This window comes from Ovis canadensis, chromosome 23 (assembly GCF_042477335.2).
Source record: "Ovis canadensis isolate MfBH-ARS-UI-01 breed Bighorn chromosome 23, ARS-UI_OviCan_v2, whole genome shotgun sequence".
Lineage (NCBI taxonomy): Eukaryota > Metazoa > Chordata > Mammalia > Artiodactyla > Bovidae > Ovis > Ovis canadensis.
The window spans coordinates 56456785-56468981 of NC_091267.1; the positions used below are offsets into that span (position 1 = coordinate 56456785).

At 51.1% G+C, this 12197-nt stretch overlaps 2 protein-coding genes across 3 annotated transcripts in view; both read left to right on the plus strand.

The window, feature by feature from the left end:
• Positions 1 to 12197, plus strand: part of LOC138428443 (guanine nucleotide-binding protein G(olf) subunit alpha) — a 49769-nt gene that overhangs the window by 33810 nt on the left and 3762 nt on the right. For both annotated transcript variants that reach the window (XM_069569199.1, XM_069569200.1), the window contains 6 exons: positions 8112 to 8166; positions 8949 to 9022; positions 9437 to 9495; positions 9754 to 9874; positions 10588 to 10718; positions 11895 to 11962. In XM_069569199.1, coding sequence (XP_069425300.1) covers positions 8112 to 8166; positions 8949 to 9022; positions 9437 to 9495; positions 9754 to 9874; positions 10588 to 10718; positions 11895 to 11962 — 508 coding nt within the window. The remainder of the gene's footprint in view (positions 1 to 8111; positions 8167 to 8948; positions 9023 to 9436; positions 9496 to 9753; positions 9875 to 10587; positions 10719 to 11894; positions 11963 to 12197) is intronic.
• CHMP1B (charged multivesicular body protein 1B) lies at positions 772 to 3783 on the plus strand. Its single transcript, XM_069569201.1, has one exon. The coding sequence runs from the start codon at positions 922 to 924 to the stop codon at positions 1519 to 1521; it is 600 nt and encodes a 199-aa protein (XP_069425302.1). The 5' UTR covers positions 772 to 921; the 3' UTR covers positions 1522 to 3783.

Consider the following 12197-nt stretch of genomic DNA (forward strand, 5'->3'; position numbering starts at 1 on the left):
TGCACTTCTGAAGGGTATGATACATGGTGACAGTTTTGATATGTGCCAATGGGTGTGGGTCCCAGCACTTCACCATTATCTGCCTGCATCGTGTAAAATAACAGTTTTGCCTGTCAAATGTGAGTGAAGTTCCTTGGATATTTACAAAATATCAAATAGAATCATGTCGGCAAAAGATGGGTCTTTTATTACTAAACTTCAGAATGATTTCTGGATGGTCGTTATTAGCACTTCACCTACTGGCTGACCTTCAGCCGTGGCATAGATGAAGTGGTCCATGGACTGGAAGGTATTTTCATCCACTGCAGTAAAAGGATGTCTCAGGCTGCAGCCAGATTGTCCCCAAAGAATGAGGTGCAGGTCAGTGACACAACTTTCTGTGTTTTGTACTTTTAATTATTAACGGTCCACTTTCCCCTGAGAAGGTGGAAGTTGCAGGAGCAGGTAGAGAAAGTCTGCTGACCTTGGGAAAGCTTCCTGGTTTTCAGCCTTTAACTGGACACCTCCGGCCTCCAGCCTGTCCGTGCGTAAGAAAGTGTGCATACACGCACTTAATGCTTCAGTGCTTTAACAACTGGCGAGAACTAGATACAGACGGCGAGTGCCTTAGCCGGCGAGGCCGCAGTCCTCCAACTGGAGGCTCTGGCCCGAAAGTCTCCTGATCTCAGCGGGCCATGTCCGGAAACCCCGCCCCTGGCGTCGTGCGTCCCTTGAGCCGCGCCGTGCGTCTCCTGGCCGCACCCGCTACGCCGCGGGCCCCGCCCTGGCGCCTAGGGATGACGTCACCGCCTGCGCCCAGGGCGGCAGAAACAGGAAGTGAGACCAAAACAAAGGAGCCGCGGCGGGGAACGGTCTCTGTTTTTCTGCTTCCTCCGGCCTCCTCCTCGACTGTGGCCGCCGACCCTCGGAAGCAGTCCAAACATGTCCAACATGGAGAAACACCTGTTCAACTTAAAGTTCGCGGCTAAAGAACTGGGCAGGAGTGCCAAAAAATGCGACAAGGAGGAAAAGGCCGAAAAGGCCAAGATTAAAAAGGCCATTCAGAAGGGCAATATGGAAGTTGCGAGGATTCACGCCGAGAACGCGATTCGCCAGAAGAACCAGGCGGTGAATTTCTTGAGGATGAGCGCGCGGGTGGACGCGGTGGCCGCCAGGGTCCAGACGGCCGTGACGATGGGCAAGGTGACCAAGTCGATGGCCGGAGTGGTTAAGTCGATGGACGCGACGTTGAAGACCATGAACCTCGAAAAGATCTCCGCCCTGATGGACAAGTTCGAGCACCAGTTCGAGACGCTGGACGTTCAGACGCAGCAGATGGAGGACACGATGAGCAGCACGACGACGCTGACCACTCCCCAGGGCCAGGTGGACATGCTGCTGCAGGAAATGGCAGACGAGGCCGGCCTCGACCTCAACATGGAGCTGCCGCAGGGCCAGACCGGCTCCGTGGGGACGAGCGTAGCCTCGGCGGAGCAGGACGAGCTGTCCCAGAGGTTGGCCCGCCTGCGGGACCAGGTGTGACTGCTGGACCGCTCAGAGGCGAGCCGGCCGCAAGCGACCATCCGAAGACGGATACTCTACACTAGAACCTCGGAATCGGCCAGAATGCTGAACTGCTCTTACTCAAGATGCTTCTCCCTTCGGGTTTACAGTGCTCTCCAGACACACGAAGAATTCCCAGGCCTTCTCTTAACTCTTAACTGGATTTGAAAGTTCTGTGTGGCTTGTGATCAAGTGTATCTAGTTAATTTGACTTCTATGAATCTTTCTCAAAAATTTAGTCAAAATTCTAGTTCCCGTGTATTCAGTTTTCTGCCCGAATTATCAAAATTGACAGTTTTCTTTTTACTTTTGTGTAGTTGGTAATATCTGGAGTTGAGGGGTGATTACGTAGGTCGATTGCCGGGCTATCTACTATTCATTCGGCAACTTATTTCATGGGCAGCGCCGTTCCTGTGTATCCTTTGTTTGTTGCCGTCAAATGCGGTCTACAGCTGACTATTAATCTGTTCTCATAACTTATACTGAAATTACTTTAGTACCTTCTCGTGTAATACTCTTATTTTTCACGGCCTAAAAATTTCTTGTGGTAGTTGCCTTTCTATAACTGGAAGAAAATGCTGCTTCCACATATCATAAGAGAAAATCATTTGTTTATGGTTTTAAGATTTACAAGGTTTAATGTGTGACGGTTATTTCCAAGTGAATTTCTCTCACACATTTCTGATTATTTTCCTGTTTCATTAGACTTTGATTAGATTTATCTTAAAGTATACCAGTTAGCGTGACAGTCACATTTCTCTAATGTTGCCAAAGAACTGTTGATGGGTTTGAGAAGCCCTGGGACTGTGTGGGAGTGAGTTTTGTTTAGATTTTAATCAAAACTAGAAATAAAATTTTAGGTTCTAGTTATTTACATTTATTATCTTATCTTAAAGCGACAACTCTTTAAAACCTTGGAAATACTGATACAAGTTGGGATATTTGGTTTAGCCTTTCAAATCCCTGACATTCTTATGCAGCGTCTGGAATTGTGGGAAGGACAAGTGCAGACTCGACCCTCTAAGTCCAGAGCCCAGCTGTGCTGCCTTCCGTCTTTCTGGAACGGTGGTGTGCAAAGTAAAAGTGAAAACGTAGAGCCTGTAGCCACCACTTTCTCTGATCCTTGAACAAAGAGAGCAGTAACTTGCTTTTGCCTCAGCAAGCATATTAATCTAAGTGAAATACCTAAGGATATTTTTAATTCCCCCTTCCCTTCACTGGAAGATTTCTCCATGAGACAATTCCAGTATTTCAGGAAATAATTCAGAGGACTCTTCCAAGCCCTTCGGAAGGTTGAGAACCAAGTGTTCACCACTATAACATACTCCTGTGTGAATGTGTGTCTTTAAGCAGGGGAAAAAATGCAGAGGTGTGTGCAGATGAGAACTGACCCTCGTATTTAAGTGTTATTACGTCTGACTCTGTTGTTCCAGAGTCTTCTATGAGCAACACCTGCCAGTTGTCTCCTCACATCCTCTCTAGAACCTGTCCTTTTAGGTGTCTCCTCCCATCTGCAGGTTGCACAGAAGCAGCTGTATGTGAGCACATCATGAGTCCTAACCCTCCTCAGACTGCAGAAATTACTACAGCTTAAAAAATACCTTGGTGTTGATCCTTTGGTACATTTAGGACCCTTTTATAGTGCAGATATTCCCAACAAAATTAATATATTTTGTGAAATTAAATAGTGCTTATATATGCTTGGCCTTTCTTAAAATATTTTCATTTCAAACTACATGAATGTACATTTTTATAAAACTTACATATTTTCAAAACCATATCAGGCCCACAAATTATTTCCTCACTTTTGCAGTTGATGAAATGCTGGGATATGAACCACAGAAGTTTGTCAAATAAATCATTTTAAACTGCATGTTACTGCACATGAGTGTACATGCTGTTTACAAAGCTATTTAAGGAAAAATAATTCAGAGGTTGATTTGGTTCAGAAAGCATAGTATTTTTCTGGACTCGGTTTTAGCACCTGAATTTCTGTTTGCATGCCCGTTTCTAGAAGCCCAGGTCGTTAACCTCTTTACTGTAATAGTTTATAAAAGGCAAGAAGATTCCTCCTTATTGAAACTGCCCTAGGCTAAGCCCAGCTCAAACACAACCAAGGAAATAGTTCCTCTTCTGTGCAACCACTAGTACAGTTTCTCCTCTTATTTCTCCTTTGTATTTTTTTGCCTTCAAATGCACAGTTTCCAAATGGATTTAGAATAAACTTTTAAGTTCACTTTATGAGCTGTTCAGTTTATTTCAGTTCAGATGAGAAGTGTGCTGTTGAAGACCCTTCTTACTAAAGCTGCTTCTCCCTAAAGGAGCCTTAGTGTGGGTGTGCCCTTCAGGTGGGGGTGTCGCATGCCCACCCTGCCATATTTTATTTGGAAAAGCACCCCCTAAAGTAAGCACCAGTCTGACCACCCCATTCGCTGAACATAGTCTAGGGGTCAGCCAGACCCCCTCAACCTACCGAGCATGAGCAAGATGCCTGCAGCACCAGAGCTCAGGACTTCAGGTGCTGCTGGCAACAAGCTTCAAGCCTGTGGACATCAAACACACTGATGACCAGGCCTCTTGTCTTCTTTTAATCAACTGGTTGGAATGAGACCAGCCTTCTTGGTTTACCAGGTTCGTTTTCCTACAGCCAGATGGGTAGGTTCCATCTGGAACAGGACAGGTATGTCTGGGTTACCATCCCTGGGTGTCGGATGGTACCCAGCTCAATGGGCTCCTGGCTGAGGGTCCATTTGAACTCAGACATCCCCTGGGTTCTCTTACTCCCAAACCTGCCCAGAGCTCCCAGTGACAGCGTCATTTTCTGACTGTTTTTAGCTCCTGAGCTTTATGAGTTCTTTATATATTGTGATTATTAACTCCTTATCAGACACATGATTTACAAATACCTCCTCCCATCTGGTAGGCTGTCTTTTTGTTTTGCTGTGGTTTCCTTCGCTGTGCAAAATCTTTTTAGGTTGATGTAATCCCTTTTGTTTATTTTTGCTTTGCTTCCCTTGCCTGAGGAGACATCCAGAAAGATAAATTACTGAGCCCAGTGTTGGAGAACATGGCCTATGCTTTCTTCTGGGAATTCTGTGGTTTCAGGTCTTACAGTCAAGTCTTTAATCCATTTTGAGTTTGATTTCTACATAGGGTGTGAGGTAGCAGTCTGGTTTGATTATTTTCCGTGGAGCCATCCAGTTTCCCCAACACCAGTTCTTAACGAGACCATCCTTTCTCCAGTGTACGTTCTTTGCTCCTTTGTCATAAATTAGTTGTCTGTATGTTGTGGGTTTGTTTCCAGGCTGTCAATTCTGTTCTCTAGAATTGGCTTCTTAGAAGAGATTGGGTTCAATCTGAGGCTGCCAAGGGGGAAAAAAAAAGTGGGGATTACATAAAGGTCTGAAAAGCTGAAAAATCTCCGTGTGGATTTGACTGGGGTGGAAGGTTTGACACCACTGGGAACAGGGAAGAACTGGGGTGGATCGCAAAGGGCGTGGAGGCAGGTTCAACGTGAACTTCACTCCCTGAAGAGGAGCAGGATGTGAGTCAGCAGGTGTGCCCTGCAGGTGAGGGGCAGGGACAACCTGGGTGGGGGCACAAGGGTCACTCGTCCACCCCACCTGTGACTTGGCTGCAACTCCCGAGCCCCAGCTCTGGTCGAGGACCACTTATGTGGCCTGGGTCTCAGCCCTGCTGCAGCTGCTGTCACTTCTGGCAACACTTTCCTCCAGTGTTTTTCCATCAGGTAAATAAGCATCTTGAAGTGAATTTAGATAACACACCGAGAAAAGGCTTTACTGTTTGTCCGAGCTCTCACCTACATTCTTCACAAAACAAATCATTTAAAATACATTTTATTTAAATGTCTTTGGTACTTTTCCTTGGATCCAGTTGTTCAAAGGCATTTAACAAAATAGTTTCATGGTTTTACAATCCACCCCCCACCCCCCAGCCAGAAGAATTCTGCGATTCTGAGATACTGGGGTGGGGCAGCCAACAGAGGAGAAAAGAGCAGTAAATGGCTGTCTTGTGCTAGAATCCAGCAGAAGGGGATCCCAGTGGCCAGAGTAAAAACGCTCTGCAAACACAACTATCCTCAGCTGTAGTAGGAAGCAGTTAAAAGAAAGCACAGTAAATTGCTCTTTAACTGCATTTCTTAAAGTGACTGTACAATAGTAACTTGTTATTGTCTTGCAGCTCTGTGTCTAGTGGGAGTGAAGCGTCTACAGGTGGGACCCTTAGATCTTGTGAATTTTTCCGCATCACAGGCAGTGGTGTGTTTAGGGAGTCAACCCTTAAAAATTTAGTTATAGGCTTCCCTGGTGGTCCAATGGTTAAAAATCTGCCTGCCAGTGCAGGGGAAATAGGTTCATTCCCTGGTACAGAAGATTCTACATACTGAGGAGCAACTAAGTGCTGCAACCACTGAGCCCATGAGCCAAAACTACCAATGCCATGTACCTAGAGCCTGTGTGCCACAACCGGAGCCCCTGCTCTCCCCAATAGAGAATGCCAGCATGCAGCAATGAAGAGTTTTAAGAAGTCCTTCTACACCATGTGGGTAGTACACCAGTTGAACCAAAGGTTAAGGCGAAAAGCCTGGAGAAACTGCTATAGTTTTTACTCCTTAGGCTCTCAGCAATCTGGGGGGATTTGCAGCTTCTGTGGCACAAATGTGAACTCAGAGGACCATCCTGCATCAGTGACAGTTCAGAATATGCCTGGGAAATGTTCACTGATGCCTGTCAGATCCCAGGTGGTTAAGTATCAGGTGGAAGTGGCAAAGAGCCCACCTGCCAATGCAGGAGACATGAGTCGAAGGTTCAGACCCTGGGTTTGCAAGATCTTCTGGAGAAGGGCATGGCAACCCATTCCATTATTCTTGCCTAAAGAATCTCACGGACAGAGGAGCCCGGCAGGCTACAGTCCATAGGGTTGCAGAGAGTCAGACATGACTGAAGCATCCTAGCCCGAATGCATGGAAGAACCCTAACACCCCTCCCGGGCTCAAGGGTGGGGACGTGAGGGACAGCTTTCCTTTGTCTGGGTCAGGAGGGTACTCCTACAGCGTCCTCCTTGGGATGGTGGTCTCTGATCTTTCAGGAATGCTTCATGTCTTTCTTGTTGACCACATTTCATTGTTTCTACTTGTACCAGTCACTGCCATCTAATAGACTCACTCACCCCCTCCTCTCTGTCTGCATCCAGTGTGAAAGCGGTGCCCCCTAAACTCTGAGCTGAAGGACTTCCTGCCTGGTCTGATTTCAGTTCCTTCCACCCCCTTCAGAGAGGATCAGCATCTGTCATATGTTCATGTTAGATTTCCCTGCTAAGAGGAGGACCGCCTCAAGTTATCACAGCCCCGCAGTAGGGAGGGAGGCAGCTCATCCCCAACCCCTGCCAGAACCCCCAGGGTCCAGAGCCCCACCACCACTGTGCAGACACACCTCCCCCTCCATCACAGACATGAGGCTCTTGCCCCGTTCCTTCCCCATGAGGTGGTCGGGGTGGACTTTGAGGGCCCTCTGGTGCACCAGACACAAAGCCAGCGAGGACTGGCCCAAACCCCACTATGGTTTTCACACCAGGCTGAGCTATTAGGTGTCCCCTTCTAGGCCCTCCCTCCAGGAAGCAGCTCCAGTGCCTGCAGTGCTGGCCGGGGAGGCTGCTGTGGCCATGGGGAGGCACCCACCCATCGCTGTGCAGAAGCTCCTGAGCACATAGGCTGAGGGGAAGACTCCGTGGCTTTACTCCAGATCAGAGCAGTGGACTCAAGCCGTCCAGGAGGAATGTCGGGCAAGTCCCCTCCTGGTCCTCACACACTCTGCTCCTCCCACCTGGAACATGGTCCCGTGCTCACTGGTTACCAGCTCTGTGTCCTCCAGGGCCCCCCTGTATCCCCTAGGACCCCCGTGTCCTCCCAGGTCCAGGTTGGGCCTTGCAGCACCTGCTCGCCTCATCCCACAGACACGCAGGGGCCAAGCCAGGTGCTGGGGAAACCCATCCAACAGGACAGAGTGGTGGGTCCTGAATTCAGAGGGAGAGACAGATAATAGACAAATGTGTGTAGAACTTGTCAGGTGGTGGTTAAGTGCTATGTAGGAAGAGAAGGCTGGGTGGACGTCAACGGGGGTGGAAGGGGGTAGGAGGACCCACACATGCCGTGTCCTGCCCTCTCTCCACCCCTCCACCGGTGAAGCGTCGGACCTTGGGGACCAGACTGACCCCCCAGGCAGGCTCAGCCTGTGCACACATGACTCCCTCTGAACCCCAGTCTTACTGGGACGGTCTGGCCTGCTATGTGCTTACACAGCAGCCATCCGCCAGCTCAACCTTGCAAGGACCCCAGCCTTGCACAAGGGAAGAGGGGAGGGAGGGGAGGGTCTGGCACCCCATCAGCACCGTGAGGACACTGACCTGCTGGGGAGACATGTGTTGAGGAATAAAGCATGAACCTGCTGGTCCATGGTTGCCTGGTCCCCCTGGGCTCAAGGGGGCCCCCCCAAAACATGGGCACCTGCCTCCCAACCTGGAGGTGTTCCGAGCATGTCTTGCTTTCTTTCCAGCTTCCTGGAGAGAATCGACAGCGTCAGCCTGGTGGACTACACGCCCACAGACCAGGTAGGTGGGGTCGGGCCATGACTACAGCCCAAACCTGGAGAGACTGGAGGGTCTCTGCTCCCTGCCTCCCACCACCCAGAGGTCCGGGCTCCTCACCCACCCCAGCATCCATCCCTCTGTGAGGCTGACCCAGGAGCTGTTACCTGAGCCTTGAGCCCGCCCCTGGAGTTTGTCTTCAGACTCCTCATCAGTTCAGAGGGGCCACTGTCCCCCCAATTCTGGAATCTGCATTGGCTGATTGACATCCTAATGGATTTGGTCACCAGCAAGGAAACATCGACACCTGACTGGCTGCAGAGGTGTCAGATTGTGAAACTGTACGGCCTTCTCATCCCCTTGGGAATACAGCATCTTTTATGTTAGAGACTAGAAATACAGGAGAAGACAGAGTCTGAAACCAGCGAGCACCCACGGGAATCTGACCCAGAGCAAGAGCCAGCAGGACGGGCCCAGCTTCCCAGATCCCAGGCGGCTGTCAGGGACACCTGTCAGTAGAGGACGCTCAGGAGAGATTAGAAGAAATTCCTAAAGGAAAGAAAGCTGAGCCATCAAGACTGTAAACCAGACCAATACATAACTGTGACTTTCTCTGGGGAGTGAGACCGAGAATGTTTGTCAAGTGTTTAATTTCCTTTTCTTTTCTGATGGAGAGAACCTTACGGCTTGAGGCTGCCCCGGGGCCACCTCCTAAGGACAGGGTCTCTGGGTCTGCTTCCCTCTCTGCCACAGGATGACTCCTAAGGACAGGGTCACTGGGTCTGCTCTCCTCTCTCTGCCCTCAGGACCTCCTCAGGTGCAGAGTTCTGACCTCAGGGATTTTCGAGACCAGATTCCAAGTGGACAAAGTCAACTTCCAGTAAGTGTGTGGGCAGGACCCCTGGGCCTGGACGGTGGGTGATCCTGGGCGGGCAGGCACTGCCACACCCCCGTGCACACCCTGGGGTGCAGGTGGTCAGTGCAAGGAGGAAGGTACCTGCGTTCCACATGGCTGAGAGGGTGAGCCAGCCTGGCAGCCTGGGCAGGTGCAAAAGAGGAGGACGCAGGCAGAGGGCTGCGCTGGGGGGACAAGAGCCGAGAGCCACTGACTAACCGCAGGGCAAGGGCCGGGAAGAGAGAAACACTGGGTGTGGACACCCAGCTGGGCCAGACCAGGGAGGCCCCATGGGGCTAGTCCACAGTGTCACCATGCAAGGAGAGCCTTCGGCTAGGGGAGCAGCAAAGGAGGAGCACCCACCACCTCTGGTTAACCCCCCACCCCATTCTTCCCAAGCATGTTTGATGTCGGAGGCCAGAGGGATGAGAGAAGAAAATGGATCCAATGCTTCAATGGTGAGTTCTCCGCTCTCTCAAGAAAATGGGAATGAACCCACCTCCACTCTCACTGCCATGTCTTAGCTGCTTCCCATTAGCTCATCATCAAGCGCCTTGACCAAGGGTCCGCTGGACACGGGAGTCCGGCATCCTGAGTCACACTGTCCCTGCTGCTTTGGGGGTCGGGGTCACCAGTGCCATCACCGAGGGAGCTCTCCCTGGAGACACGGAGCATCACTGCTGAGAGTCACCCAGGTTCCCCTCTTCCCCACCCAGACGTCACTGCTATCATCTATGTGGCCGCTTGCAGCAGCTACAACATGGTCATCCGGGAAGACAACAACACCAACCGCCTGCGGGAGTCACTGGACCTTTTCGAGAGCATCTGGAACAACAGGTGAGAGGTGGTGAACTCGACCTCGCCCTGGGTTTAGAGCTAATACCGCTCAGCACGGCCATCTTTGTTTTCCGAGGGAGTCTTTCCTCATGATAAATCTTCTCAAACCATAAGCAGCGTCCCTTCCAGCCCATCTAATGTGGAGATTTTCAATGAGGGTGGAACGGATAGGAATTGGTCAGGAAAATCCAGATCTCTACATTGGATATCTCCAAATCATATATATTGTTCAAAATTGGCTTTGTTTGGGTTTTAACATTCAGAAAACACCCATTCCAAAGCATCCACTGATTACCAGATGACCCCTGAGCCCCTCCCTCGGCTTGTCAGCCAAGTGATGGGTCCCCACTCAGACCCCCCACATGCCAGCTCCTCGACCAATAGCCCCAGATGCCTACCTCTCTGTTCTGTTGTTGGAGCTTTAACTTCTGCTTTTCTAACCCTTTACTAGTAAATTACACCACACAAATCCAAGTGCACTTATTCCCTACATGAAGCTTAGTTTTGGTGCCAGTAAATGTACAACCTGGTGGAGCAGAGTTATCCTGGTGGAGAGTTTATCCTCATGGGAGTGTCAAGCGTGCAGATGGAGTGGGGGCCAAGGTGCGAGGCTGTCGAGAAATCCAAGCCCCTCACCACGTCCAGAGGGCGGCAGGTCACCTCACCCTGCTCCTGCCAAAGACCCGCATCTGTGTGCTTGCTTCTCCTTCCAGGTGGTTGCGCACCATTTCTATCATCTTGTTCCTGAACAAACAAGATATGCTGGCAGAAAAAGTGTTAGCGGGGAAATCAAAAATTGAAGACTATTTCCCAGAGTACGCAAATTATACTGTTCCTGAAGACGGTAAGATTCTGAAACAAGTTGTCTCAGAATTATGGGAAAGAATTGCTCTTTTAACAGCACTGTGACTGTAATTCCCAATTCTGATGAATCTGGGAAATTCAGTTAATTTAGATCAGTCTTCTTGATCCCTGCTCACTCTAAGCTACTAGAGTATTCAAGTGTTCATAGGGTCCCATGTGTGAAAATTTCAGTCTGACTTGGTCCACACTGGGCAGGCGGAGGGAGGGCAGCTTGGTATGAGTGAGGGTTGACGGAGACTCTCTGCCTCCCGGGCTTGTGTGGGCCGGTCCAAGTGGACCTGCCTGCTGACCCGCACAGACTGAGAGGGAGCCACTGTCTGAGTGGCCCTAGCCAGGCCTCTGTCCTGAGCTACCCGCTGCCGTTACCACACCATGTCGAAGCCTCTGTCCCCAGCGATGACTCCAGCCACAGCACGGTGACTTCATCAGGCAACCAACCGTCTCAGGAGGCCGGCAGTGCTACAGCCTAGAAGGTCCCGTCTGGCAAACCTTGGAGGATTCACGCCCCTTTTCAGGGGCTGCTTCTGGGTTTTGAGTTTCCTAGGCCACCCCCCTTCCCGCCCCCAGAGTCTGCAAGGAGGGGTTTGCTTAGAGCACAATAACCCCCAGTCCGCATGGTTTAGTCCCAAAGGGGGTGAAGCAGAATGAAGGGGGCTTTCCCAGAGACTTCAGTTAGAAGGGAAGAAACCTGTCTAGGTCTCTGCACCAACTTCAGCCAGCCTGGCAGGGGCTCCCTAGGCCGGAGAGCAGCTGCCCACAGGCAGCACCCTGGCCCGACACTGCCCGCTGTGTGGTGGGGTCGCTGTTCACCTCACAGGCGGGGCCTGCTCTGACCTCTCTGGGGAACCAGCCTCCTGCCCCGCTCACGCTGTCTGGTCAGCATGTTTCCTGGGAAGGTCTCAAGATGAGGCCTGAGGATGACTGGAGGTGCAGATGGTCGGGAGGGCCGGACTCCCTGGCCAGTGAGACACTTCATCTGATGGGAGTGGACGTCGTCTCCCAGCAGCAGACGCCAACCGCTGCTAAAATCAAAATGACCTGGGAGGAGGAAGGAAGAGTTCGGCTGCATGGCCGAAGGCCCTCCACCTCTCATGCCCTCCGTAGAGCTGTATTCGTCTCACGGCTCTTAAATCAAAGCTCCTTTCATCTCCCACAGCGACGCCAGACGCGGGAGAAGACCCCAAAGTCACGAGGGCGAAATTCTTCATCCGGGACCTGTTCCTGGTAAGCACTTCCCCGCTGTCTGCCTTCCCGCTGCCTCGGCCCGCGCTGCTCTGCGCTCAGCCTCCCACGGCTCCTTTCCTCTCCCCAGAGTGAGGAGTGATGAGCGCGCCTAGCCTCCGAGAGGTGGATTACGACCTCGGGTCACACAGCACGACCTCGGGTCACACAGCTTGTCAGCAGCGCCGGTCAGGGCGCAGGCCCCGGGGCGGCCCCGAGACAGCCACCCATCTGCATG

Excerpts from the sequence above, each read along its gene's own strand:
- CHMP1B (XM_069569201.1), top strand. The coding sequence starts at position 922 with ATGTCCAACATGGAGAAACACCTGTTCAACTTAAAGTTCGCGGCTAAA.